Here is a 27,183-nt window from a genome sequence, read left to right as displayed (position 1 = left end):
CATGCATTAGGCAAGCTACCCATTAGTGTCACGCCAAGCATTTGGGATGACAGTAGGAAATATAACTATGGTTCAGTTACAGTTCTAGCTAACACGTGAGTCTTAGACATTAGGGACCAGGCAGATAAACCATCGAGTATTGATATTAACTCAGAGTCGAATACATATTTTATGGTGCTTATAATAAGTATGTAAAAATTAAATATCCACCACACACAACTTCTAGCCTGCTCAAACATATCCACTCACTACAGCCAGTGGTGGCTGTAGGGCATTGTGAAAATACAAAATGCCATATAATTAGGCCAGGAGAGTTATTATGGTTAATAAACTAACCAAACCTCATAAGTAGTAGTATGAATAATAACAACAAACACTGTGTGCTCTAGGTTGGAGCAGGAAGAAGGAGCTTGAACGTAGTAAGGAACACATCTCAATGTCCAACAAGTAACAGACGATGTTGCCAGCACTTTAGTTTACAGAAATCAAGGGTACGTTTACCTGTCTTTGAGCGCAGCAGAAGCAAACAACCAGAGCATGGAAAAGGGGGCAAGTCTCCCCTTCCTTTCTCTCTTGGTCTCCCACCCTCTTGTGTTGTTACTAATATTATAACAATAAGCAAAGCCAGCTTTTCCTGGCTTCCTTCACTGCCTTGATAACCTCAAGCCCCAGAATGGCAGAGCTGGATCCTAACAGGCTTCTCTACCCCGCTCGGAGCGGTGGCGCCCTCTTCTGCCCCCTTTCTATCCCCTGTTCAGCGAATTCTACTATAAATAGATATTTTCACCCATGTTAATGAGAAATCTACTTCACTCTTATGCAGAATTCCCCGATCCTCTTGGTGAAATGCTAATACCAGCTTGAAGCAAAGTTCTCCAGACTCAGAAGTTGTATCAACCAACTTAAAATGGTCCAGTCGGTCAGTGTTTCCTCTAGGCTTGTTTTAATACACCTCTGCATAGTACTTTGGGAAGCCTCCAGCTAAGGGCTCATTACTTTGCGGCTACACTCATCAGTATTAGGCATCTTGAATGTTACTTCCTTTCCCAGAAACACGCTGAAATCTTGTAAGCCACCATCCTGCGTTATTTAACCGAACCCTCGTCCCACGTGTCCATTTGGCACTTCCGGTTTTGATAAGGATAAGCTACTTTAGTCTAGCGGAGTCTTTCCACCTGCATTTGATGCGGTCGAATTCCTAGCACGTGGACCCGCTGTTCGTTTTTGGCGTTCGGGAAGGTGATATTTCCCTAGCGGCCTTCCAGATTTGCCCCTACGTACAGTACGCAAGCGCAACGTCTACGCGTCGCTGCCAAGTGCGCACACTGCGCCGGTCACCGAAAGGAGTGCGAGCACCGCCCGGTGCACCGCGCCAGTCCTGCCCGCCCCTGCCGGCCCCACCTTCTCCGTCGACTCCGCCCTCCCCTGCCGTGGCCTCTGCGCGCCCCGCCCCGCGTTCAGCGCCGCCAGCGGAGGCCTGGGCTTCCCCCGACCGCACCGGCGCCCCCTGCAGGCTGCGGTGGGCACGGCAGCCGGAAGAGCCCGAGCTCCTGCCACCGTGTCCGCGCCGCCGCCGCCGAGCTCCGTGGGGCCCCGATTGCAGCCGAACGTCCTCGGAGCCGCCCGCCGCGGCCCCGCGCCCTCCGAGTCGAGCCGCCGCGCCTCCCGCCCGGCCTCCGCCCTCCGCTCCCCGCCCGGGCCCGCCCGCACCGGCCTTCACTCTGGAGCGGTCCGGGCAGCCGCAGCAGGGGCGGCGGCGGCGCATCGAGGAGCTCTCCAGGTCGTCCCGGGAGAAGCTGCTGCAGTCCCGGGACAGGATGTTCTCCAAGCTCACGTCCATCCTGCAGCACGCCGTGGAGGCGGTGAGGCCGCGCGGGACGCGGGGGGCTGCGGGGCGCGAGGAGGGAGGCTGCGGTGAGGCCTGGGCGCCGCCGAGGCCTCTGCCCTCCCGCCGGGGACCGGGCGGCTCCCGGGGCCTCCTGGCCGTTAACCACCGGGGCTACGTGGCCAGCGCCGCGTAAGACAAAAGAACGGCGGTGCCCGTGGGCAGGGCTTGTTTTTGCTTTCGTGCGGGTGGGAGAGGAGAGACGGGGACCGCGGGGCCCGGTCCACGCCGGTACCGGCTCTGCCAGCTCGTGCCCGGCGGCCCACCTCAGCCGGACCTCGGTGATCAATCTGCGGGAGTTTGCGGGTCCACGATCGCTCAGCTCACACCATCTGTTTCCCCTTTCTTGTCTATAATGCGCTTCCTGGAGGCTCTTGGCGCAGCCTGCAACCGCTGTACTTTGAGGCTGGTCCTAAACCGCCCAGAGGAACAGAACTCAAATCGCCAAACAAACCAGCACCCGAAGACCCTAGGAAGAGAATGCCTTGCCAGTGCCAAACACCAGCCTTTGCTCTATTTTACTTGCTTGTTTTGGACAGAATATCACCTTGTGTGAAGAAAGTTACTGTGTTCTTTTTTTTTTTTTAAATGACGTTTTCTTTGCATATTGAGAATGGTAGCTCTTTCAAATTCACATGACTTTCTAAAGGAAAAAAAAAAGATCCCAAAACACCACGGTGATTTTTAGGTTCAGCTAACGAAATTAGAGTTGCGAATTTCAGATATGGAGACAAAACTTTAACGCAGTTGCTTTTTACATACTACGAGCGATTTGGGTTTTGCTTTGTCTTGTGACCAAACCAAGAAAGAAATGGGATGTTCTGAGGAGCAGTGTTGACACATGGTGGGGGAGAGGACTGGACTTTAAAATACCGCTTCTGCTTTCCTTGCTTAATGTGGAGTCAACCTGCAACAGCATTTGCAAAACAACTACGAAAACTTTTAACAAGTTACATTGATATTTTGTATTATACTTGAGACTATAAAGAGTCGGCAAACTTTTAAAAGTTGAACATAGCTTGATATAATGATAAATAAAAGAGAACTAGATATAAGTTATATGTATTAAACCCCGGGGCCTGTCATGTTCTAGGCAAAAGCACTCCCACTGAATTTATTTTATTCTCTTTCATTTTTTTGAGATAGAGAATCACCCAGTGCCCCAAGGTGGCCTTGAACTCACTTGAGCTCAGCTCAGGCTGGCCTCCAACATCTACCTTAGCCTCTGGAGTCCTTTAAGTTCTAAGCATGTCACCAAGCCTGGCCAGGATTTTTGGTTTATAGACTCGTTTTGGTCCCAAGGCCTGTGTTTTCTGTTTTCGTAATCTTTTTATAATTACATGTATCATTAGCATCTATCAAATTACCCGAGTAAGCCTCTGGCTCTGTAGTATCCAGTTTCCTCTTCTTGCTGTGAGGAGAGACGTTCACTAGGTTCACCCAGTCCCGGGAACAAATGCCTGGTGTGGAAATGTCAAGTTCATTTGCTCAATGCTGGTTTCTAGGCTGTGCCACCACCCACACACTTTACCAAGAGAAAGGATTGCTCCTGACATCTGATTGGCTCTGCTTTGCTTTGTTGGGAGGGGGTCTCATGTAGCTCAGGCTAGTCCAGCATTTCTTGGGGGAAAGAACTACCCCAGAAAATGATAAATAAGCCATCTTCTGGTAGCTGAAGAATGTTCCTCGGTGACTCAGTTTTGTTGACTGTTTTGCTTGGTTTTGTCCGTGAACAAGTCTTCCCACTCCTTAATTCTCTCTCCTCCTACCTTGTGACCAATGAGCAGAGTTCTCAGGGTTCTGGAGGGAGGGAGCTCCAGGGCTGCAGGTGACCAGACCTCTTTCCTCTTTGCCTATGCATCTTCAGAACTACGCTGTCCTAACCTCTTACGTCATCAGCATGTAAGTGTCCATAGTCAGGTCAGGTCAGCCTGCAATGGTTTTTAAGGTTGACCAGATGTATATTCATCTACATGAGCTTAGATGAGGGGTTTGAGTTTTGTGTTTGTTTTGTTCTTGAGTCAAGGTCTCTGACAGGCCTCAAACTTGCTATTCTGCCAAAGATGACCTTCAACTCCTGAGCTTCCTGTCCCCATACCCCCAAGGGCTGGGGTTATAGGCTCACTCTTTGTTTTCTGTTTAGTTTCTGGTACTGGGGATTTCACCCAGGGCTTGGTGAGGGCTGTCCTACAGTCTTCTACCCTGGCCTTTTCAGAGCCTTTTTATTATGACCTCTTGTGCATGCGTGTGTGTGTGTGTGTGTGTGTGTGTGTGTGTGTGTGTGTGTCTGAGAGAGAGAGAGAGAGAGAGAGAGAGAGAGAGAGAGAGAGAGAGAGAGAGAAATCAGACAGAAGTCTGACATCTTTCTGGAGTCAGTTTCTCTCTCTCACTGGTACCAATCCTGGGGAATTAAATTCAGGCAGTCAGACACCAGCAGCTGCCTTTGACTGCTGGGCCATCTTAGTACCTATCCCTTCTAAATTACAAAAAAAAGAAATTCCTTTCAGATTTATTTTATTTGCACGAGTGTTTTGCTCGTGTGTATGTTTGTGAACCAAGCCTACGCTTGGTGCCCGTGGAGGTCAGAAAAGGAGGCCGAGTCCCCAGGAACCAAACCCGGTGCTCTCCAAGAGTAACAGGTCCTCTTAACTGCTAAACCAAATCCAGCTTTAACTTTCCTGAATCCATTCTTCAAACTTTCACTCTGAAGTAGCATCTCACTAAACCATCCAGGCTGTCCTTAAACTGTGGTCCTCCTGCCTCAGCTTTGCAAGTAGCTGGGATTACAGAAATGTGTTGTCGCACCTGTCGTGCATCGATTAAATAAATGGCTCTTCCTCATTTGCCATTAACTACTTACAAAGAGGGAGAAATAGGAGATGTTTTCATAATTTCACGTCTATAAACTCGTTTTAACCTGATAGACACGATGCGAGATTAGGAAAGACTTCACACCTGAAGAAAAGCCAAGACCTGTAGTCTACTTCTCTCTTCCCTTTCTGGAAAGGATGACTCTCCCCTCACATAGCTCGAATCTGTTAGTTAGTAAGTATCTTAGGAATAGATGTGTTCTGTTAGCCAGTTGCCACATGTCTCAACTCTAATGAAGCCTGTCTTAAAGTTAGTCCTAAGATTAGATCCCATTGTCTTAGCAGTTCCCATTGAGGGTTTGCTGAGGGCCAGGTCCTGCAGAGGCATCATCGTGACTCTTTCCCTTTATTCCAAGGGAGGATTAAGGACAGGCCCCTGAGCTTTATCTGTTTTCACTAACTCAGTGGATGTCATCCTTCAGAATGTTTTCAAAGCCTAGTTAATAGACAGTTGTTGGGACCAGCATCCCACCCTATTGGGCTCTGAACAGGAGCCTCCTGTCTGTTAGGGAAAGCCTCCTACCTCTGAGCCATCTCCCAGCTGTACCCCAGCCTGCCCTTGATCCTCTGCTTCTCTCTAGCAGTTTGCCTCCTGGCTACCAAGTCTTGAAAACTGTTCTGTCTTGGCACTTGTTTTTCAAGCCCTTTTGACTTTTAAGAGCCAGAGTGAGTGAAAGCTGGCTAAGGGAACACAGTGTGTCTGCATCTTGGATCACAGTGCCAGCTTTCTAAGCACACCCAGGAGGTCATAGTGTCAGGAATGCACAGGGTTGATCTGCCTTGGAGTCAGAGCAGGGTCCAGTCCAGCCACTACCCCTCCGAGTTGACATGGAACCTCGAGTTTGTGCACAGGATGGCTGCAGAGGTTAAAATGAGTTGTATAGGAGAGGTGTGGTTGATAACGAGTCAAAGATTGGTTTAGCCAGGCTGTGGGGGCTTCGAGGGGGGTGTAGGAGGAAGAGAACAGTTCCTATGGGTAGTTGCAGAAGGCTCCAAGAGGTAAGACTGGAACTAGGTAGTAGAGAGGCAGAAAGGACAGGGATGTGTTAAGGAAGTTGAGGAAGTAGGTTTTGGGGCTTACACTGTGCCTCTGACCTTCCTGACTTTTCTACCATAAAACCTTGTCTTAAGAAAAGTAAGACGGGGGTGACTGAGAGTGGGACAGGGAGCGGGATGTACAGTGAATAAATGAAAAGAAGGAAGGAAGAGCAAAGCAAGCCATCCAGATGTGGTTGCCCACGCCTGTAATCCCAACCCTGGGCAGCCGGAAGCCAGAGGATCAGGAATTGAAGACCCCTGCTATGCAGTGAGTTTGAAGCCTGCTGAGACTACAAGAGACCATGTCTCAAACAAAAACAAACAACAAAAACAGAGATTTAAATAAGTTTGGGGTAGGAAAAGGCACTTTAAAGGATCTTTTAAAATATGCATTTTGTAGATATTTAAAGCAGAGTTAATGGCTAGAATGTTTTGTCCAAATTGTTGATGGAGGTTCTTTTGTGTATTGGACGTGCTGGACAGAGTCCAGGTTTCTAGCAAAAAGCATTGTTCCCTAAGGCAAGTCGGCTAACAAGTAGACTTTGATGGGAGTTTGAGCAAAACAGGAACTTCTGGTGAGAGTTTAACACAGTCTTAGGCTGGGTATGGTGGGGGGTGCAGCTGAGGCAAGAATATCTCAAGTTCAAGGCCTGCCTGCAGTGTATGCGAGACCCTGCTACAATGTCAACAGTTAAAGGAGTGCTGGGGGTGTGGCCTGATGGTGCTGCAGCGTTTGCTTACCTCCAAGCCCTAGGCTTCATCTTCAGTTCTGCCAGTGAGTGTGTGTGACCCGTGCAGTGCTGGCCTGCAGGCCTGCCAATCCAGTGTCGGCCACTGGTGGCCACCATTTCTTCATGGATGAGTATTTGATGCTGACGGCTCCATCACTGAGTTAAAAAATGGGAGTCTGCTTGGTGAAAAAGATGGCTCCACCCAGCCCTTGTCCAGTTACAGCCTAAAAGAGAGACAGCTGAGCAATGGGTCAAGGCTAGGAGGAAGCCTCAGAGTGGCAGGTGCCTCAAAGTGGAGAAGGGGAAACTTCCTAGAGAGAAGAAGGTTCCAGATAGGAGATCAGGAAGTCCAAGACCGGCAAACAGGAAATCACAAATAGGCGTCCTGGCAATTTGAGGTGGCTATAGGTTTGAGAGTTTTGAGAAATTAATCTCCAAATACTAAAAAATTATAGTCTCCTGCTGCTGGTTCACGTATCTCTATCAGAGGATGAATGTTTTTATGCAATGGCAAAACAGGCAGTTTGCACAATAGTAACAAAAAGGCAAGTTTACCAGTCTCACAAAGTACGAACGGGGCTGTATTCATCTGACTTACTAGCAATTCAGAACAGTTCATCTGTCTCCCTCCTGCATTGAAGGAATGTCTTCTTCTTCCTGGTTGGGATTTGATGCTATTATATGGTAACCCCCCCCCCCAACACACATACACACACACACACACACACACACACACACACACACACTACCTCACCCCACCCCACCCCACTCCCCTGCAGAGGTGATCTGCTGTGTGGTATCGCTGGGGGAAAAGCTGGAGGAAGGATACTGTGTAACAACCTAAAAGGAGAAATCGTTGCTACATTAAATACAACATCCTTTCTTTGAAAGAATCAGTTCCTCCTGTGTTTGTCCCATTTGTTAGTAAATTTAATTCCATAAAGCTGAGTCCTCCCAAAGCTTAACCACCTGTTAAGTCTTTCACAACTGCACTAAATATTCATTTCTGTTTTCATGTTCTGTGCACATAGGCAAGTATGGGAAGAGTTGGCTTTAAGAAGCCAATGACAGATCAAAACTCTTCAGTTCTGTTTTCTTCTCATAAACATATTGCACCTGTGGCTTGAGAGACTTAACATGTCTGTGACTGTACCCATAAGTTGCACAAGAGTTGAGAAATTGTGTTGACAGAGTTGTCAACCTCAAAGTCACTAGCTGGGAAGCCAAAGGTCAGCATGGAACAGGTGGAAGTTAAGAGAGGCCTGACTGCAGTAGGTCATCCAGCGGGTGTGAGCGTGGCTCAACACAAAACCAAAGACTTACGTAAAGCACTGTGCATGTGCGTGTGCGTGTGTGTGCACTCAATCTGCTGCATTCTCAAGCATGAGCTTGTAGATGGCCACGTCTGGTCACAGTGTCAAAGGGTTGGACATTCTTGGCGCTTACAGGAGGAACACGAGATGGCAGTTTACCCAGTGAGACTGTAAAATAATTGTTCCCAGGACCGAAACCTCTAGCTCTACACTACCGTGGATCAGCACAGTACTTTCTGACAAAGATTGATGACAGCTCAAGGCGGCCGGCTCCCATTCTCACTCTTTCAAGGAAAAGAGAAGAAGGAGAAGGAGAAGCCTGGCCCACCTTTCTCCTGTTTTAACACAAATTCCCCAATGCCAGCCAGCTTAGGGCAAGATGGCTGAGGGCTATAATTATGGACTTAAAACTTACGAAGTGCATTTCAAAGCCTGCAGTGTGACACATTTTGTAGAAGTGTCTTGTTCATGTAGTTATTTTGCTAAAAGTACACACTGCATGATCTAGGCTTACAAAGGAAAAGATTTACATCAGAATGCCATGGAAAGTAGGGAGCAGTTTAATCAGATTATGACGTTGGCAGGGCCGTGTATTTCTGATCCTGATACGTAAGCGACTGCCAGCTACTCCTTGCCCTTTCGCCTTCCAAAGTCCCAGGTACAAAGGTCTCTGGTTATCAGTGATGTTATTTTACAGATAGCTCAGTCATGGAATGGGGGTCTGGTTTATCACTTTTGAAGCCATATGATAACAGAATAGGGGGAAAGGTTAATGCTGTGGTTTAATAGTAACATTGATAAAGGTGGTTTTTCTTTTAATAATTCATTCTGCTGTCTTGGATTCAACTCATTTTGGCTTATTTGATATTTAACATAGAATCAAGCTTCCCCTTTATTTTGGTGCTTCTCTTGCATCACGGACAAATGTAATACTAAGGTTTGTAGGATCCTTTAATGGCACCCTCTAAGTCTGGCCTTTTGTGTTTCTGTAGCTTGCACCGTCTCTTCCGTTACAAGAAGATTTTGTTTATCACTGGAAGGCAATTACCCATTACTACATAGAAACCTCAGGTAAGGAGCATTCATGCCTAAGATCTGCTTCGAGATGAGTCCTCAGTTATTTTATTTTAACTTTAAACAGTTTTACCTTTGATTAGTCTTTTAGGGTCATTTAAAATGTAGTTTCTGAGCATCCCCTGTGCTGGGCGTTAGGCATGGAGGAAAGGAGCGGTCAGTCTCACACACTGATAGAGCTTATACATTGACGAGGGAGGCACTCAGTAAGTGGGAACGCGCACACACAGTGTGTAGATAAGTGTTAGGGGGAAGCAGGCTCGATAGGGTGGTGGCAGTGGGTGTGGGGGTGTAGGCTGGACAGATGGCCACTTCAGGCTAGGGAAGACCACGATGCCCTTTGGCTGTTCCCCTGGGGAGGCCCTCACTCAGCTACTTCTGTCTACTGCTCCATCCCTCAGTCTCTCACTGGTTTCTTGAGAAAAGATGATCCATGATTACGTTTAGGAGCAAATGTATAGAAAACATGTATAGACAGTATGTGGGTTGTTCTCCTGAGGATTATTGTAGAGGACCTAAGAGGGGAGTGTTTGGCAAAGGAGGTTATAACTTCTTTAGTGTGTGGGTGGGAGGGAGGGATGGACACAAAACCATACTGGGTCTTTTCTGGAAGCACTCCACCTTTTTAAATCAATCAGTCTCTCTCTCTCCCTATCTTTCTCTCTCTCCCTCCCTCCCTCCTGTGCATGTATTTCTGTATGGCTGTCTCTGTGTGTGTGTCCATATGTCTGTGTCCGGACGTCTGTACACGTAATGCATATGAATAAGCATGCTTTGGTTATAGAGAGATCAGAGTACAACTTTGTGGAGTTGGTTCTCTCTGGGAATTGAACTCAGGTCATCAGGCTTGCACATAAGTACCTTTGCCAATTGAGCCATCTTGTTGGCTCTGTCCACTGTACTTTTTGAGACACCGTCTCTTACTGGAGCTAACCGATTCACGAGATTGACTAGTCTGTGAGTTCCTGAGACCTGCCTGTCTTCTCCTCCCACAGAACTGGGGTCACAGCCATAGCACCTGGGTCATCATGGTGTCGGAGATCTGACCTCAGGTCCGCATGCTTGGCTGCCAGGCACCTTACGCACCGAGCCATCTCCCCAGTATCCCCCGGATGTTTTAATTATTTCAAAAAGTGTAAGGTTTTGGGATGAGGGTAGAGCTCAGTGGTAGAGTACTTGTCTGGCGTAAGTTAGATGCTAGATTCCAGCACCAGAATTTAAAAAAAGAAATAGAAAGAGGGAGGAAAAGAAGGGTTGTGAGTAGCATCGACAGAATCCAGGGGAGGAAAGGGCAGGATCAGACTGTTCACCTAAGGTAAGGTTGTTCCTGGGCATCATCATTAAGGAGGAAAGAGAAGCTAGTGCTCCAGTGGGGGCGTGGCCTTTAGGCGACTGGTGAATGGTTTGCCCATGGAAATGAGGCAGCCAGGGGTAGGCAGTCCTGTTTTAGTCAGTGAGCAGAAAGGGTAAATATGGGGGATACAGGTAGAGTGTCTTAAGGATTAGCGAATTGTGTATCCTTGGCCCTCTTGGCCACGTAGTGTTCTTCAAGCTCACACAAACCCAAGCAGTGGCCATGCCTTGCTGTGCGGACATGGTTCATGTGAACTGAGGTGGGCCTCACGGGCCCCAGACACTAAGGTTTAACAACCTGCTCTCTTGAGGGTTGTGCCATCGCAGCGGTAAATAGGCAGATGAGACACACACATCCTTCAAGACAGGCCGAGTGAAAAACTGAGAGGGGCCGCTGGCAAGCAGATGGGGTCAGAGGTAACTCATGTTTCAAAGACAAGAATCCTGTGTGGCTCTAAGGCTGGGACAGCCCTTCACATGTCATGTGTGCAGTCTGCATGCACCGAGCACCTTGCATGTTTAGCAGCTCACCTGCAAAGGTATTTTTTAAGACTACTCACCTATTACGATTAGCTTTTGTGATTTCTTTTTCCCCCTTCTCTGGGGTTTTAAGGACACACACATCTTGAGTTAAGGGACTTTTTCTCTGTTTGGTAGCTGAAGTGTGTGTATTAGTTATGTGAGGGACAAGCGTGCTCTGAGTCAGGCAGAGTCTCGGGATAGAGAGAGGATGGAGAGAGAGGGAGTCAGGGCGAGCAGGGTCTGACCTGGGCTCTAAGTGTCCAAGCTCCCGAGTAGGAAGCAGGAGGCATCACAGGCGGCAGTGTGTGCAGAGGCGCAGGGGCAGGGAGGGTTTGAACAACGGACAAGAGGAGACAAACTAGAGCTTGTCTTTCAGAGACCATTTCTAACTGAGGATGGTGAGCATTCACTGGTGAGCTATGTTCTAGGAAGTGGATCACAGTTTCTAACAAAGATAGCCGCACTGAGCAAACCTTACGTGTGTGATTCAGACTTTTCTGCTGAGCCGGGATGAGGGGAAAGGAGGGTAATGTATTGCACATGGGAAGTTTAAAAAGCTTTTTGAGTATTGATTTGATGAGTTTTTCTGTTGTTCAGATGACAAAGCCCCAGTGACTGATACAAACATCCCATCCCACCTGGAACAGATGCTAGACATACTGGTCCAAGAGGAAAACGAGCGGGAATCTGGAGAGACAGGGCCATGCATGGAATACCTGCTCCATCACAAGATCTTGGAAACACTGTACACCTTAGGGAAAGCCGATGTAAGTCCCTAACCCACGCTGTGTAACACAGGCGAAGCTCTAGGTGCTCAGTTCAGATGCAGGGATGGGAATGGCGCATGGCGCAGTCGGGGAGGGGCAGATATGTTCTGTGCAGCTACGACGTCCACAGAGAGAGAGCAGAGCGGCCAGTGCTCTGACCACACTACTGCTTAGCCCCGTAGAATCCAAGGCAAACAAGTACCGTTGCTCACAGTCAAAGGGGTAAGAGCTCCATCCTAAAAGGGAACATTGTTGCTTAGCCTGACATTCATGGAGTCACAGTGGATATAATGCAGATTATAGGCCTAATGAATTTTGAAAAATAATCTCTGCAAATCTAATATTATTATAGATAGTGTTTCCCACTACATTGGCTTCACATTCATGCATCCTGGCACCAAAGCAAGGGCATGTTCTGGGAAATGTCAGCTGGTTTTGTGCTGCGGACACCACAGTGTGCACAGGCTGGAGCTGGAAATGATTGTAGTACCCCCTCTAGCTGGAAAACTCAGTGGTTCAGTGAATTTCTGTAAAATAAAACACTAAAGAGAAATGATGGGCATTTTAATAACACATAATTGCAAATCATATTAAAGGCAACTTCTTTTTAACAAAGTCTCTAATGCCCAGTTTATTTTGAGGTGCATTTAAGTTAAGCGCACTCTTTTCTAAGGAGGGAACCTGTCCCCTGAGAACCGGAGCCAGACCCTTATGTCCCTTGTCCCCATCCTTTGCACAAAGGTGAGGAATTTTACAATCCAGTTAGTTTGATGTTTTAGCAGAATGGTAGTGGTTGTACTGCTAGTAAATTTATTTCTGATACGAGTGATTATAAATATCGTTAACATTTTATCTGACTCATATAAGGTAGTTGTTACTCTAAAAATACCATTGTGCTGAAGATTATGTTTTAGGCTGTTTCCCGATAGCGTTCCTGTGCACACATCTTCTGGCCGTTTGACCCGTGTGCAGGCATCTGCTTTATCCCAGCGCGTATGGCTTGCCTGACTCATGTGCCTTTAATCCAGAGTGACGTCAGCTCGCTGCTCCTCAGCAGAGCAGCTGGCACGCTGTGAGGACATCCAGTGAGAGTCTCTGTAATTCTCATAGCGCAGATACCTTCGCATTAGCTTAAAGGAGCCTTAGGGCGCCCTTTTACTAATGTCTGTGTGCTAGTTAGAACTTGTTCGTTGCTGTAAGTAGTAAGATCTGCCCTCGGTCTGGTGGGGAGTCAGCTCTCACAGGCTCCTGTCCCAGCCTGGTGGTGCCTGAAGCAGATACTGGCCTCAACAGCACATGTCCCCATGGTGTGTGCAGTCACCTGTGGCTGTGGTCACATACATGTCACGGTCTCAGATGCATGATTGTGTTTCTGGAGGGCCGGTTGTGAATATTAGTGGAAACCTTTGTCCTGGCAGAGCCATTAACTGGCCAGTAGCTTTGCCTGTGAAGGGGCTGTACTTAGAGACAGGTCTGTCCTGCTGTGAACATTTGCACATGTCATGTTTGTCCTGTGCCCAGTGTCCTCCAGGCATGAAGCAGCAGGTCCTGGTGTTCTACACCAAGCTCCTGGGGAGGATCCGGCAGCCCCTGCTTCCTCACATCAATGTACACAGGCCCGTGCAGGTATGTACTCCCCTGACGTCAGATTGAAAGCACATTGAACTCAGTATACAAAGATTTTACATTGTTTTTCTAAGAGTAAAAATAATGGAGGAAATTATGTAACAATAGCATAAAAATCTGCAAATGAGTTTTCCTTATATCTCACCATATTTCTAATTCTCTGTAATGTGCTATACTTTAAATCTGAAAAAAAATTTTGACAGAAATTAATTCGACTCTGTGGCGAGGTCCTTGCTACACCAACGGAGAATGAAGAGATCCAGTTTCTCTGCATCGTGTGTGCGAAGCTGAAACAGGATCCCTACCTGGTCAACTTTTTCCTGGAGGTATGTGGTGCTCCTATGATCTGTAGCTCGTTATAAAAGGTAAACTCCAATCCTCTTGAGAGCAATTCAGGTCTGCAGGTTCTGCCAACCAGAAACAGTTTTCATTTAAGATCAGTGTTTATTTCAACTGGAAGTCACACTGGAAGGAGAATTTCAAGGAGTGCAGTTGAGCAAGATAGGGTAGGACTAAGATGGGCTGAACAGCACGCCGAAGCTCAGAGGGAGGAGACTCAGAGGGAGGAGGCTCAGAGGGAGGCTGCTCAGAGGGAGGAGGCTCAGAGGGAGGAGGCTCAGAGGGAGGAGGCTCAGGGAAGAGGCTCAGAGGGAGGAGGCTCAGAGGGAGGCTGCTCAGAGGGAGGAGGCTCAGAGGAAGGAGGCTCAGGGAGGAGGCCACTGGGGAAGGGGGAGGGAAAGGACAGCAGATGCAGAGGCGGGCAAGCTGAACGGAAGCGTGAAGTGCTGACAGCTTTTTTCCCTTTTGGATGGCTGCAGTATTTTGTATTATTTTTACAGTCATAATCAAGACATGGTTTTGAATTTTACTTACAGCTTAAAAGAAGAAAATACCTCCATGCCTGGCTGCTTTGGTTTTGTGTGTGTGTGTGTGTGTGTGTGTGTGTGTGTGTGTGTGTGTGTGTGTGTGTCTTGAGACAGGACTTCACTCTGTAGCCCTGGCTGGCCTAGAATTCTCAGTGTTGTGTAGGCTCACATTACGAGTAACCTGGGGTTTTCTTCCCAAAGTTATTTTTTTGTTTGTTTGTTTGTTTGTTTTCTTCTTTCTACTGTTTTCTTACTTAGTACTTTAGATATATGGATTTAACCCCAAACTTACCTGAAAAGTTAAGGCCCTCCCCATGACCCTAGCAGGAGTAACATTGAGGTGACGTTCTGTAGTGACATTCTTGAGTGACTACCATTGCTGGTACTTTGCAGGAGTCAGTCATCACTAATCACGTCATCCCTGGTCAGTGTAAAATACATGTGTTAGCATGGCAGGTCGGTAACGTCCAGTGACTGTGACGTCACATCTAAAAGGTGGCTTAAGTCTGTATATTCATGAAGCACTTACCACCTTCTATTAGGCATGGGGAACACTAATCATAGAATAATCCAAGCTGGGCCTGATGGCACAGGTCTGTTAATAGCTGTGACTTAGAAGACTGAGGCAGGAGGATTGCCATCAGGACCTGCCTAGACTATAAGATAGGTTCAAGGTTACCTGAGTAACTAAATAAGGGCCTATCTCAAAATAGAAATAGACAGTGTAGCTCGGTGGTACAGTATTTGCCAAGCCCGTGTGGGGCCTCTCATTCAACATCCAGCACCGTGGCTACCTCCACCTAAATCTATTAGCACCAGAGATGACACTCAGAGGTGGACAGAGAGCTTGTCTAGCCGAGTGAGGCCCAGGCCGTGGATCCCAGCACACCACCAGAAAGGAAGACAGGGAGACAGGGAGACGGGAGGCCGTTCCGATCTGACTTCTGGGTTTTGTTCACTTGAGGTGGTAGCTGTGCCACCGCTCACCTCTGCTTTCTGTTCTGAACATGACCCTCACAGACACACACTTCTTTCCAGAACAAGTCAAAGTCTCTGATGTCCAGAGGAGCTCTGAGTGTCATCTCAGAGGATAGCCCAAAAGGTCAGGACCCCGTGTCAGGAGACGTCAGCCAGTGCCACCAGCCCCAGGAGCTGTCAGGTGCTACTGGGGTGGAGCACGCGGAGTCCGAGGAAGAGCCCCCTCATCAGATGGATGACCTGTCTGCAAGTCTGGACGACCTCAATGTCACCTCACTGCCAGAGGCCTCTGCCATCCGGCCAAACCAGGATTACAACTTAGTGAATTCTTTGTTAAACCTGACAAGAAGTCCGGTGAGTCAGCTTCTGACTTTCCCCCACGATTGCAATAATACGTATTTAAAGCAGAAACACATTTATTCTTCCTTTAATGAAAAAACACTGAATCCTTTCATGTTGAATTCCAAAGTGATGTGTGTGTTCTTTCTCAGGACGGCCGGATAGCTGTGAAAGCGTGTGAGGGCTTGATGCTCTTGGTGAGCCTGCCGGAGCCCGCGGCTGCCAAGTGCCTTGCTCAGAGCACCTGCTTGTGCGAGCTGCTGACCGGCAGGCTCACCTCCCTGTACAAGGCCCTACCTCAGTCAGTGGACCCCTTAGACATCGAAACCGTGGAGGCAGTTAACTGGGGGTAAGCACCGTTTGTTCTGCGTTCCTGGAGGGGAGGCTTGCGATCTGCACCTGCATCTCAAAGTCTGTGTCCCCTTCCCAGTGACAGCACTGCCGGGCGCAGTGAATGGGACTGTCTCCTGTTCTCACGTGGTAGTGGTGACAGTGCTGTGGGGAGGGGAGCCCAGGCTAGATTCCCGCTCCTTTTATTTCTTCCGTTGTGAGGTGTATGTTAAGATCGACAACTGCTCATTTTGTCAGTGCCTTGGCTGGCCTGGGACTTGCGTTGTAGGTCAGGCTGGCCCCGAGCTCAGACACACCTGCCTTCGTCTCAGCGTCCCGTACAGGAGGGACTTGCTCCAGGGCAGGCTGAGGTGTCCTGCAGCTGCGCTGTGGGCTCTCCTGTGTCGTGCTTGCATCCATCTACTCTGCGTCTCAAATTCACACACTCTGTTCTTGTTAGAAAATCGCACTTTTGGCCTAGAGAGGCAACTCACAGTTCAGAGTGCATACTGTTCTTATAGACAGCCAGAGTTTGGTTCCCCGCACCCACACGGGACGGCTCACAACCTTCAGGGATCCAAGGACCCACACTTCTAGCTTCCATGGGAGTCTACACTCACACGCATTCCTACACACACGCATGCACATGCACACGTGCGCACATGCACATTTCTATATACACAGTCACCCACATACTCACACGTGTACTCATACATACATACACACATGCACATTTCTATACACTACAGATGGACACATTTTTACACACACGCATTCACACGCACATTTCTATTCACACTGCACACACATTTCTACACATGCACATTTCTATACACATACATTGCACACACTAAAAATAAAAATCTTTAAGAAAATGTGAATTTGACATAACATTTATAAATTATTTTAAAATAAAAGCAACATTAAAAACTATGCACAAACTTGCCACCTACCAGCAGCCTAGTATTTTCTTTGTTTTTAATTTTAAATATTTATATGAATTGTTTGAGGCTTTCCTATTGTATTCTGGTCATATGCACACCTGTCCCACCTCTGAGAGCCGCCCTGCTTCTGTCCCCACCCACCTCAGCCGCCCCTTTTGTTTGAAACTCATTGAGTCCAGTGGATGACGGCCTAATATTTTAATCTGTCCACCTTTGCCATTTTCTCTGAGGACTGCCACAGTGAGTTTGCTTATGTCCTGCAGGCAGCCGGCCACACTTGTTAAGGTCATGAGCACATTGTGGGTTAGGGCAGAGGGAGCCTGCCCTGGCAGACCTTCCGTTCCCTTCCTGCTCCTCCCCTGTCTCCCAGCTGGAGTCCTGGTCAAACCTCTGCCGTCTGGGTGGTTCTCTGTGTTGGCGTCCTCCCACCTGAGGAGTGAACTGGTGTATATGTGGCTTTTATCTGAAGGGGCCTCTCTTACCTGCGTCTCCTGTAAATCTCTCCTGATTGGTGTCCCGTGCTACTCCGTGTGTCGCCTGAGCTTGTCCGGGTGCTTCCTGTCCGTGTGCACCCTTGCCTGGCCTCAGGCTGTTCTCTGTGTCGTGCAGGTTGGACTCATACAGTCATAAAGAAGACACGTCAGCGTTCCCGGGGAAGCGGGCCTTAATTTCATTCCTTTCCTGGTTTGATTACTGTGATCAGCTCATCAAGGAGGCCCAAAAGGTTTAACTTCTTTGTCGTTTATTGATAGCTTTTGTTTATTAAGTAAAACTTGGATCACTGTTCCAAAAGTATCTTAATTGTGCCTTTAAGTGCCTATAAACATCTCGACTTTGGAGAGATGTTTCCTTATTGGGATCTTCCCCCCATTCTTAGTTTTGAGGGGAGAGGGGTGGTACAGAAGCAGATGGCTGCCCTGCACAGGACCCAGATGGCTCCCAGCTCTACGTGGCACTGACGTCTAGTGAGAGTTCATTGTCTTCGGGCCAAGTCGATTTACTGATGTTCACTGTGTGCTCTAGACTGCGGCTGTTGTTCTCGCCAAAGCCATCCATGAGAGGTTCTTCGTTGGTGTCATGGAACCCCAGCTGATGCAGACGTGAGTGTCCCCTCACCGTGCAGAACTAGCCACAGCTTGTCGTTTCTGCCCACTGACTCCCTGTCTGCTCCTCCCAGCTCCGAGATGGGGATTCTGACGTCAACGGCCCTGCTGCACCGGATTGTTCGGCAAGTGACCTCGGACGTCCTGCTTCAGGAGATGGTGGTCTTCATCCTCGGAGAACAGAGGGAACCAGAGACTCTGTCGGAAATTAGCAGACATCCTCTAAGACATAGGTTAATCGAACATTGTGATCACATATCTGATGAGGTAAGCCATGGTCAACTGTGCTGAACCTAGATACTTGGAAATGTTTTTTTATGTTCTTGTGATTTATTTTGTAATGGCTTTTGTAATTTTTGGGGTGCTGGTGAGGGGAGGGTGCTGGTGAGGGGAGGGTGCTGGTGAGGCGAGGGTGCTGGTGAGGGGAGGGTGCTGGTGAGGGGAGGGTGCTGGTGAGGGGAGAGTGCTGGTGAGGGGAGGGTGCTGGTGAGGGAGGGTGCTGGTGGGGGAGGGTGGGGAGGGGAGGTGCTGGTGAGGGGAGGGTGCTGGTGAGGGGAGGGTGCTGGTGAGGGGAGGGTGCTGGTGAGGGGAGGGTGCTGGTGAGGGGGAGGGGTGCTGGTGAGGGAGGGTGCTGGTGAGGGGGGTGCTGGTGAGGGAGGGTGCTGGTGAGGGAGGGTGCTGGTGAGGGGCTGGTGGGGAGGGTGCTGGGGGAGGGGAGGGTGCTGGCTGGTGAGGGAGGGTGCTGGTGAGGGGAGGTGCTGGTGAGGGAGGGTGCTGGTGAGGGGAGGGTGCTGGTGAGGCGTGGGATGGTAGCACATGCGTCGCAGTGAATGTGTAGAGGTCAGATTTTCTCCGCCCACCATGTGTGTGTCCCCAGGATCGAACTCAGGTAATCAGGCTTGGTGTCCTGTACCATTACCCAGAGAGCCACCTCAATGGCCTCTGCTTGTGACCCTTCAAATGAGTCTCTTTTTTGTGCTCTAACACCTGACTTGTCTGACTTGTGAAGGGCACCCGACTTGAAGGTGTCCCCTGAGCTTCCATCAACTTGGTTTCAGATCAGCATAATGACCCTGAGGATGTTTGAGCATTTGCTACAAAAACCCAATGAGCACATCCTGTACAACCTGGTCCTAAGGAATCTTGAAGAAAGAAACTATACGGAATACAAACCTTTATGCCCAGAAGACAAGGACGTGGTGGAGAACGGGCTGATAGCGGGAGCTGTGTAAGTGTCCGCTCCGGGGCGGCATCTCCCCAGCCAGGGCTTGGGTTCTCCACAGGTGCATTGAACGATGACTTCCGGGGTTAGCCGCCTCCTCGTAAATGGCAGATGCTAAATATTCTCTGAGCTTTAACTAAAGTGGTAGTGAACCCTTGAGATTGTTAGAGTAAACTAGTAATTTGCATATTAAATGCATTAGTCCTTATTTCTTTATATATTATGTAATATAATCTCAGAAACTAGCAGAGAATCTTTTGGTTTAGAAAATATCGTAATAAATGTTGTTTTTTATACATCATTAAATTAAACGTAGAGATCTGGAGGAAGATCCATTATTTACTGACATTTCACCAGATAACACTCTGCCAAACCAAGAGTGGATCTGTTCACCCCGCGCCAGCCCAGACCATCCCAAAAACGACGGCAAGACGGAAGTGCACAAAGTCGTCAACAGGTGAGCCACCGCCTGGCTGGCGTGAATGCGTCACGGGTTCTGAGCCAGGCTGTGCTGCCCCGAGGTTGTCACAGGAGTGCCCTGTGAGTGCAGGTGCTGCAGGGAGCAGGGGACAGACAGCTGGGACAGCAGTTGATAGCAGGAGAAGAGACAGTGTTCACAGAGAAGTAATTTCTGTTAGGAGCACTGACCAGTCACCATAAGAAGCTCCCCAGGTCAGCCTGCACAGGGAGGAAGGAAGAAAAAGTAACAGTCTCAGGGACTGAAAGCTACATAGTTCACAGCTAGAGCGACTTTGGCAGACTTCTCAGTCTGTGTGTCCATTGTTTCAAAGTGTCTTTTCCTGAGTTTTCTCTGCGTCCATTGTTTCAAAGTGTCTTTTCCTGAGAGTTTTCTCTGTGTCCATTGTTTCAAAGTGTCTTTTCCTGAGAGTTTTCTCTGTGTTTGCTTTCAGCTCTGTTATTGCCTGGTCCTGGCAAGTGACATTAAAAATGACATTTGGCTTAAATGTGAAATTATACCCTTAAAAACATCTCACATTCAGTTACTTAAATACAGTTTCTAAGGTTAATAAGTGAAGCAGTCCGTAGCGCCACAATCCAAAAATTAAGTCTCTTTAGATTTATTTGTGTTACATACATAATTATAATAATTAGTTATTTTCTGTATGTAACTTAATAATCTTAACTTTGTAATCTGAGGGCAGAGTTGCCTTTTATCGAACTCGCCGCCGTATACTTTGGTTTTTAAGTTCCCATTGCGCATGTTAGCAGTTAAGCTTGTGTGTCATTCTTCTCGGGTGTGGTGTGTACAGTGCTGCCGTGGGCGCCTGTGCTCATCACAGCCCTTCCCTTCAGTTTCCTCTGTCTAGTGCCAGATGAAGCAAAGTCCTCCTACCACGTCGAGGGCACGGGCTATGACACCTACCTCCGAGACGCTCACAGGCAGGTAAGTGACTCGACCGACTGACTGGGGGGGCGTGTGATTGCATACACGTGTCACTCCCACGTACACTACCTGTCCAGTTATGTGCGTGTGTTGTCCTGACTCCGGAGAAGGCGTTAGTTCTCCGAGCAAGCACTGAGGTCTCCGGTTCCCAGGCTACCTTGAATTTGCTTATAGCCTGGAGCTCTTCTGAGTGCCAGGATTGCAGATGTGGGCCGCCATAGCAGGCTCTCAAGGACTAGTTTTATTTTCACTCTCTCACATGCTAACACTTCATTAAACACAATAAATACACATGGAGCCACCTGTGGCACCAGCCACATATGTAGCAGAGCATGGCCTTGTTGGGCATCAGTGGGAGGAGAGACCCTTGGTCCTGGGAAGGCTCGATGCCTCAGTGTAGGGGAATGGCAGGACATGGAGGCAGGAGGGAGTGGGCGGGTTGGTGGGGGAGCACCCTCGTGGAGGCAGGGGGTGGGGGGATGGGATAGGGGGTTTCCAGAGGGAAAACTGGGAAAAGGGCTAACATTTGAATGTAAATAAATATTTAACAAAAAGAGGGAAAACTGTAAAAAAAATTGATTAAAGGTTTTGAAGTGAAATATTTAATAACAAAGCAATTTATCCACTATTTACCAGTATGTGACAATTTCAAATAAAAAAAAAATCTAAGTTGGTAATTTGCCATATGATCGTAGGCATGTAACAAGTTATTAAAGTACAGAAATAACAAAAAAACCCACAATAATGAGTTCCTAGAAAAATGAAAACCAAAAAAAGCTTGTAGTTGTTTCATTGTTAGACCTGGCTGATAAGAAACTGTCTAGTTACATTATGAGGGCTGTGAGAGCTAGCACCCCCTTTTCTGTTCTTACCATTGGTCATGTTCACAGGACTCTGAGGGTCAGCACCGGCCTGTGGACAGCCCCCTTTGTAGAGTAGTGCTTCTGCCTTTCACTGTGGCATGCCCACTGTCTGTCCTTTCTAAGGACAGCGAGCTTGCTTAGTAACAGACGTCATCCACCCTTTGCATGCAGTGTTGGAGGTAACATCTTAGATCAGACTTTGGCTCTGAACCACATGTTCTCCAAGTCTGCCATGATGACTGGAGGAGTCAGTCAAGGACCAGAGGAAGCCCTGAAGTCAGATAGCCCTTTCCCCATCCCTCGATGGGCTCCGTGTGACACTCCCATCCCTCCTGCCTGGTTCTGACGCCTCAGGCACAGCCGACAGTATCTGAGGAAGTTCTGCTTCTTCCTGGCTTGTTTCTCGGCTGCTCTAATGATCCAAATGCTTTCCTCATAGTTCCGAGACTACTGTGCTGTGTGCTTACGATGGGAGTGGCCTGGAGCCCCCAAACCACTGGAGAAGTGTGACTTAGAAGCAGCCTTCTTTGAAGGACATTTTTTGAAAGTTTTATTTGACAGAATGGGAAGAATTCTTGATCAGGTAATGCATTGGAAGATCCTGATTTTCATACTATTGTGTTTGACTCCACGGTGTAGCACTGGCTGATCTTAGTTTTTCTAATAGATGGCTGTGCATAGATGATGAAGGAGGTGTGTGTGTGTGTGTGTGTGTGTGTGTGTGTGTGTGTGTGTGTGTGTGTGCGCGCGCGCGCTGTCACCAATAATTACAAGTAGGAAAATATACTTTAAAATTCTCCTTTATTGGGATTTTAGGTTTCCTTTGTCTTGTTTAAGGCAAGATTTTGAAAAGGGGTGACATGAAAGTAGTTTCTCTTCTCACAAAACCTCTGTATTTATCAGTTCGTGAAGAAAGAAATCTGACAGTTGAACTGAGAGCCAGAAGCTATGCTTTGGGTCCCTTATAACAGAATATGGAGGTGGGCGCATCTAGTGTCCTTCTGCTGTCTGCTGTCCTCCGCCATGTGCCCAGCCATTCTCCTGGTTTTCACTGTCAGAGCATGGAAACAGAGTCCACTCTGCATCTAAACTTGGTCCTGAATCCCCTTTGCTGTCCCAGGCTGCCGTGCCTGTGTCTTCTAGGCAGTTAGCTTTAAGCCCACTGGTTTCTTTTGGCTACATGGGAAAAGAGAGCTAGGCTGGGCGAGTGGCTCCAGGAGAAGTGCTCAGCCGCACCGTCCTCCCTAGTGCCAGCCTCTAGGGCCAGCAAGCAGCCGTGAACGGCTAAGCTACAGAGTCGTGTGAGTCGGCACTGGAGGTGTCTGAGGAGCTTCATCCACATGAAAGTAGGCCTAAAATTACACCACTGTGTTGAGAAGTTCAAATACTTTTTGTTAGTTAGGATATGGTTCAGTGTCCTCTGTGGTTCCTAGTTAGAGCTGTGCCTGACACTCTGGTGGGTTGCGATGGCTGTAGGAAGCTGTCTCTCTGGGTGCCCATGCCTGTTCTCTGTCTTAAGTCTCGGCACCCGGGTCAGGGCGGAGGCGTCCCAGTCCCGGAAGCACAGGGCATGAACACTTCTGTTCTTCCTCCTCACAGCCGTACGATGTGAACCTGCAGGTGACCTCCGTGTTGTCCAGACTCTCCCTGTTCCCTCATCCACACACACACGAGTACCTTCTGGATCCCTACGTGAACCTGGCCTCTGGCTGTAGGTCTCTCTTCTCTGTGATTGTCAGGGTGAGTTCACTGATGTTCTGTTCTCTGGGATCAATCACCTATGTGATCATCCTCATCTCACTGTGTGTAGTGGAAAGTACGACATGGCTACTGCCTGTAGGTCATTGCCACGCGTTCTGAGCCATTATAGAGCCACGGGAGTTCACTGAAGTCATTAAAACCTGGGCCAGAGCGATGCTTCCAGGGTTAGGAGCACTTGCTTTTGCAAAGGATCCAGGTTCAGTCCCCCGCACCTACACAGTAGCTCACAGCCATCCTTAACTCCAGTTTGGGATCCAACAGGCCACGGTGCCAACATACATGTAGCGTATACACATGCATTAGGTAAAACATGTATATGAATAAAGTAAGTCAATCTAAAATTTTGTCTTATTTATATAGTGCATGTGTGCATGTGTGCATATGTGCATGCATGTGTATGCAGCTGTGCTTCTGTGTAGGCCAGAGGTTGGTGTCTTCTTTGGTCACTCCAGCATTTGAGGCAAGGCTTTTACTGAACCCACAGCTCCATCTCAGCCAGGCGGGCGGGCAGTGAGCCCCACCCCCACCCCCAGGGCTTGTCCTGACTCTACCACCAGTGCCAGGGTTGCAGGTACACACCCCTGCTCCCAGCGTCATGCAGCTGCACACCCCTGCTCCAGCGTCATGCAGCTACACACCCCTGCTCCCAGCGTCATGCAGCTGCACACCCCTGCTCCCAGCGTCATGCAGCTGCACACCCCTGCTCCCAGCGTCATGTGGGTGCCAGGGATCAGAGCACAGTGGGCCTGGCGCCCACAGAGCCACCTCCCTAGCCCTGACATTTAACTTCGAAGATTAAATAGAAGCCGGGTGGTCATAGATCTGGTGACTGGGAAGGAAGGTCACACGGAATTCCTCACTTCTGTGCAGGTTGTTGGAGACCTCATGGTTCGAATTCAGCGTATTCAAGACTTCACCCCCAAGCTTCTCTTAGTCAGAAAGCGGCTGCTTGGCTTGGAGCCCGAAGGCCCCATGTGAGTCAGAGTTTTACAGACTTTAAAATTCCTCCCATCGCAGGGTTGCTTTGTTATTCTGATTTTCTGTCTGCTTTCTGCAGCGTTGACCACATCACGCTGCTGGAGGGTGTGATTGTGTTAGAGGAGTTCTGCAAGGAGCTGGCAGCCATCGCGTTTGTTAAGTTCCACGCTTCCTCCACACCGTGAAGAACCCGGGTCACTGGATACTTCTCCACTCAGCCGAGAGGATAAAAAGCCTTGTAAATGAAGTATGGCGGGCGGCTGCACTGAATGTTGAGAATCCACTGTGTGACTGCGCCCAGTGAGGCCTGATGTTGCTTCCATCACTCGCCATGATGATTCTCTGTATGACTGCACGTCCCTCAAACCCCGGACACAGTCAGACTCGATGGAGTCTCCGTGACTGAAAAGCTGCCCAACTTGGGACATCAGGACCTGGCTGATGCTTGTTCTTTCAATGTCCTTTTAGGCAGCAAAGCATTTGACATTCTCTGGGACTTGGATGCTTTTGTATTAATAAGCAGCAAAAAAAAAAAAAAAATCACTAATTTTATAACTTTTTAAGGTTAAGGTTCTTATCATACAAATAATTTAGGAAAACTAAATGAGGAAAAACACCGTTGAGGAACCATCAAAAGAATCTGGAGGAGAAAACGCGCAGAGCATCATCAACTTCTTCAGCTTTTATAAGAATAACAATTTACTATGATAAAGAAATTCTTAATATATTATATATATTTTTAAAGAAATGTTCTTTTACTCTGGTGCACACAGCCGTGCCTGTGGTTGGTCCGTGTGGCTCCCGGTTTATTTGAAGCTGTCATTTTCGCAGCAGTGTTGACGTACGCTCACTGCTCCTGTTTGCTCGCAGTATTGTTTTAAGCCAATTAGCACATGCCGGTTGAGACCCCCCTCCATTTCCTCTCTGAAAGCCGCTTTGTGAAATTGCTTTACCATTGACTTCCCGTGCGCAGCAGTGTTAGCGGCCCGGGCTCCGGAGCAGCAGTGGGCGAGCTGAGGGCCTCCGTGTTCACAGGTCTCACTTGGTTCAGTCTTTTGTCTTAAGTGATTCCAGAGAGATCTTTTTAAGTCTTCGTGTTCAGTTTACACCTTAAAGGGGTTAAGGAAACGGAGTGCGTACGTGTGAGTGGTACGGATGCAGGGCCGTCTCGGTTAGCCAAGGTGCAGGGCACAGCTGCAGGACACGCGGACGTCCCCTGTCTGTCTGCTCTTTAGGTGGCTGACACCGGTCGCCCAGCTCATGTCCTCTCCTTACTGAGGTGTTAAGCAGCAGCTCTTTCCTCTTCACTGTCCATCGCGGTGTGGGAGAGAGTGGGACGGGGCAGTCGCCAGCTGGGGGACAGCCACAGCCATGGCGGGCTCGGAGCTTGTCTGACACACCGCTCCGGCTGCTTTACTAGTGTTGCAGGTTCATCTTATAGCTCAGTTTAGCTGCTTGGGGACAGAATGCCACAAGATTCCGTTCCAGAGTGTCCATCTTTGTTAAAATAGCATCCACTCCATCTCTAACATGGTGCAACTCTCTGTCCCTTCAAGAAATCTGTTAGGACAGACAGTAAGAGAAGCAGAACGGGAGGAGTGGTCCCCGCGAGGCCTTCCTTCCATGGCTCTGAGCGATGAGCCGTGGTCCCCGTTGTTGTAGTCACTGACTAGTTTCTGCAGGAATCCCCACGGTCCTCCATCTTGAGATGTTGCTACCAGCTGTGTGATGGTGGCTTTGATAAGGCATTGAGAGGCACCGGTGTTCCGAATGCTCTCACAGTGCTCAGCAGGTAGCAGTGAGGTGAGCTCCAGAGCTACCTCACCCTGCGCTCCACCTGGACCTGTGGTCCCCACGCGAGGAGCTGGGCATAGCTCTGCCTCTGTCTGCGCACCGGAGGACACGCTTCTCCTAAGCTGTCGTAATGACCTTGCCCATAGCCAGCCAGGGTTGGCCTGTTCTCTTCTAGGTTTAATTTCTTTTTCATATTTAATTCAGACCCAGAGTCAGCACAAATCACGGAACTGAGTTTGCTTTCATTTAAGGAAACCACGAGCCCAGCTAAGGCTTTTCTCACAGTCTCAGCGATCCTAGGATTCCCACAGACTGCTGGGTGAACAGCACCCCTTAGCTGGTGGTCGCCATGCTGAGTTCTAGCCTGCCTCCTGTCTGTGTGAGTAGGAAACAGGCGTGCACATTTTTTTTTTTTAACTTTCTAACAATGTAGCCTATGGTTTATTTTCAGTAATGAACCATTTTTCACTTGACAAAATCAAATTTGTCTTCGCCACTTTTATTGTAGCGCTCACGTGATAAGTATGTAATGTCCTCATAACATGTCTGTGCAATACGAAGCTGCGAGTGATTCATAGCTCTTGGCCTAACTGTATATTATTGTGTGTACATGTGTGTATATAAATGTGTATGTATATGTATATATATATCTATATATCTATAAAAGGACCAAAATCCTTAGCTTGCTCACGCTGTCGCTAGTGTAAATATTGTTACATTTAATTTTATAGGGCACAAATTATAGAATTACTTCATTCTTTTCATGGTAATGTCTCCATAAGTTATTACATTACTGTATAGTTACCATTTAATTATGACGTTTACCGTGTAACAGAAGAAGTTACGGTGAAATGCTAAACCCACAAACTATGGTAATTTTACATTTTGGGTTGAGCAATAAAGTAAAATATGCATGTCATCGTAACGCTTAGATAGTCCCACTTCTGGGCCCCGTAAAGTCTGTCACTGATGCTCTGTTGGCCTCCTGCCTTGTTTACATTAAACAGGATATTCGGCGTGTTTCCCATGAGCACCGCGTAGGTCACTAGCAGTGTTTTGAAGGTCTGGATTCCCGGGCCACCGTTGAGGAGGCTCTTGAGGTGACTCTACTGTCCCTTCCAGGCAGGGGAGATCAGCCTCAACTCTGCGCTTACAGTGCATGCAGGACAAAGAGGGAAATCAAGAAAATAAATCGATGTGACTTAAACGAAATACTGTCTTATAATTTTGTAGAATTGTAACTGCAAACGTGTCACCCACTGCTAAGTGTGGGACTGTGACTCCTCTTAGCGTTTGACAGCCTCTCACGGATTCAGCGTTTTTTGGCCACTTCTCATCCTGCCCGCTACCTGGTCTTCCCCGCTGCTCACTGGCTGAGCACTTTGTTCCAGCACAGCCCTCTTGTGCTGTTTTGATCCACT

At 48.3% G+C, this 27,183-nt stretch overlaps 1 protein-coding gene across 1 annotated transcript; it reads left to right on the top strand.

Moving 5' to 3' along the window:
- Nucleotides 1–1,527: 1,527 nt before the first annotated feature.
- On the top strand, nt 1,528–26,974 carry Fam160b1 (family with sequence similarity 160 member B1). The gene is made up of 17 exons (XM_032892249.1): nt 1,528–1,862; nt 8,830–8,908; nt 11,384–11,553; nt 13,075–13,179; nt 13,383–13,505; nt 15,084–15,377; nt 15,515–15,711; nt 17,246–17,360; nt 17,660–17,736; nt 17,814–18,006; nt 18,798–18,967; nt 19,278–19,418; nt 20,276–20,366; nt 21,669–21,812; nt 22,829–22,969; nt 23,861–23,964; nt 24,048–26,974. The coding sequence occupies exons 1-17, from the start codon at nt 1,818–1,820 to the stop codon at nt 24,151–24,153; spliced, it is 2,295 nt and encodes a 764-aa protein (XP_032748140.1). The 5' UTR covers nt 1,528–1,817; the 3' UTR covers nt 24,154–26,974.
- The last annotated feature ends 209 nt before the right edge of the window (nt 26,975–27,183 follow it).

The sequence above is a fragment of the Rattus rattus genome, chromosome 2, assembly GCF_011064425.1.
Source record: "Rattus rattus isolate New Zealand chromosome 2, Rrattus_CSIRO_v1, whole genome shotgun sequence".
In the NCBI taxonomy this organism is placed as follows: Eukaryota; Metazoa; Chordata; class Mammalia; order Rodentia; family Muridae; genus Rattus; species Rattus rattus.
Note: the sequence above shows the minus strand (reverse complement) of the source record. Positions and strands in the feature narration are given on the sequence as shown.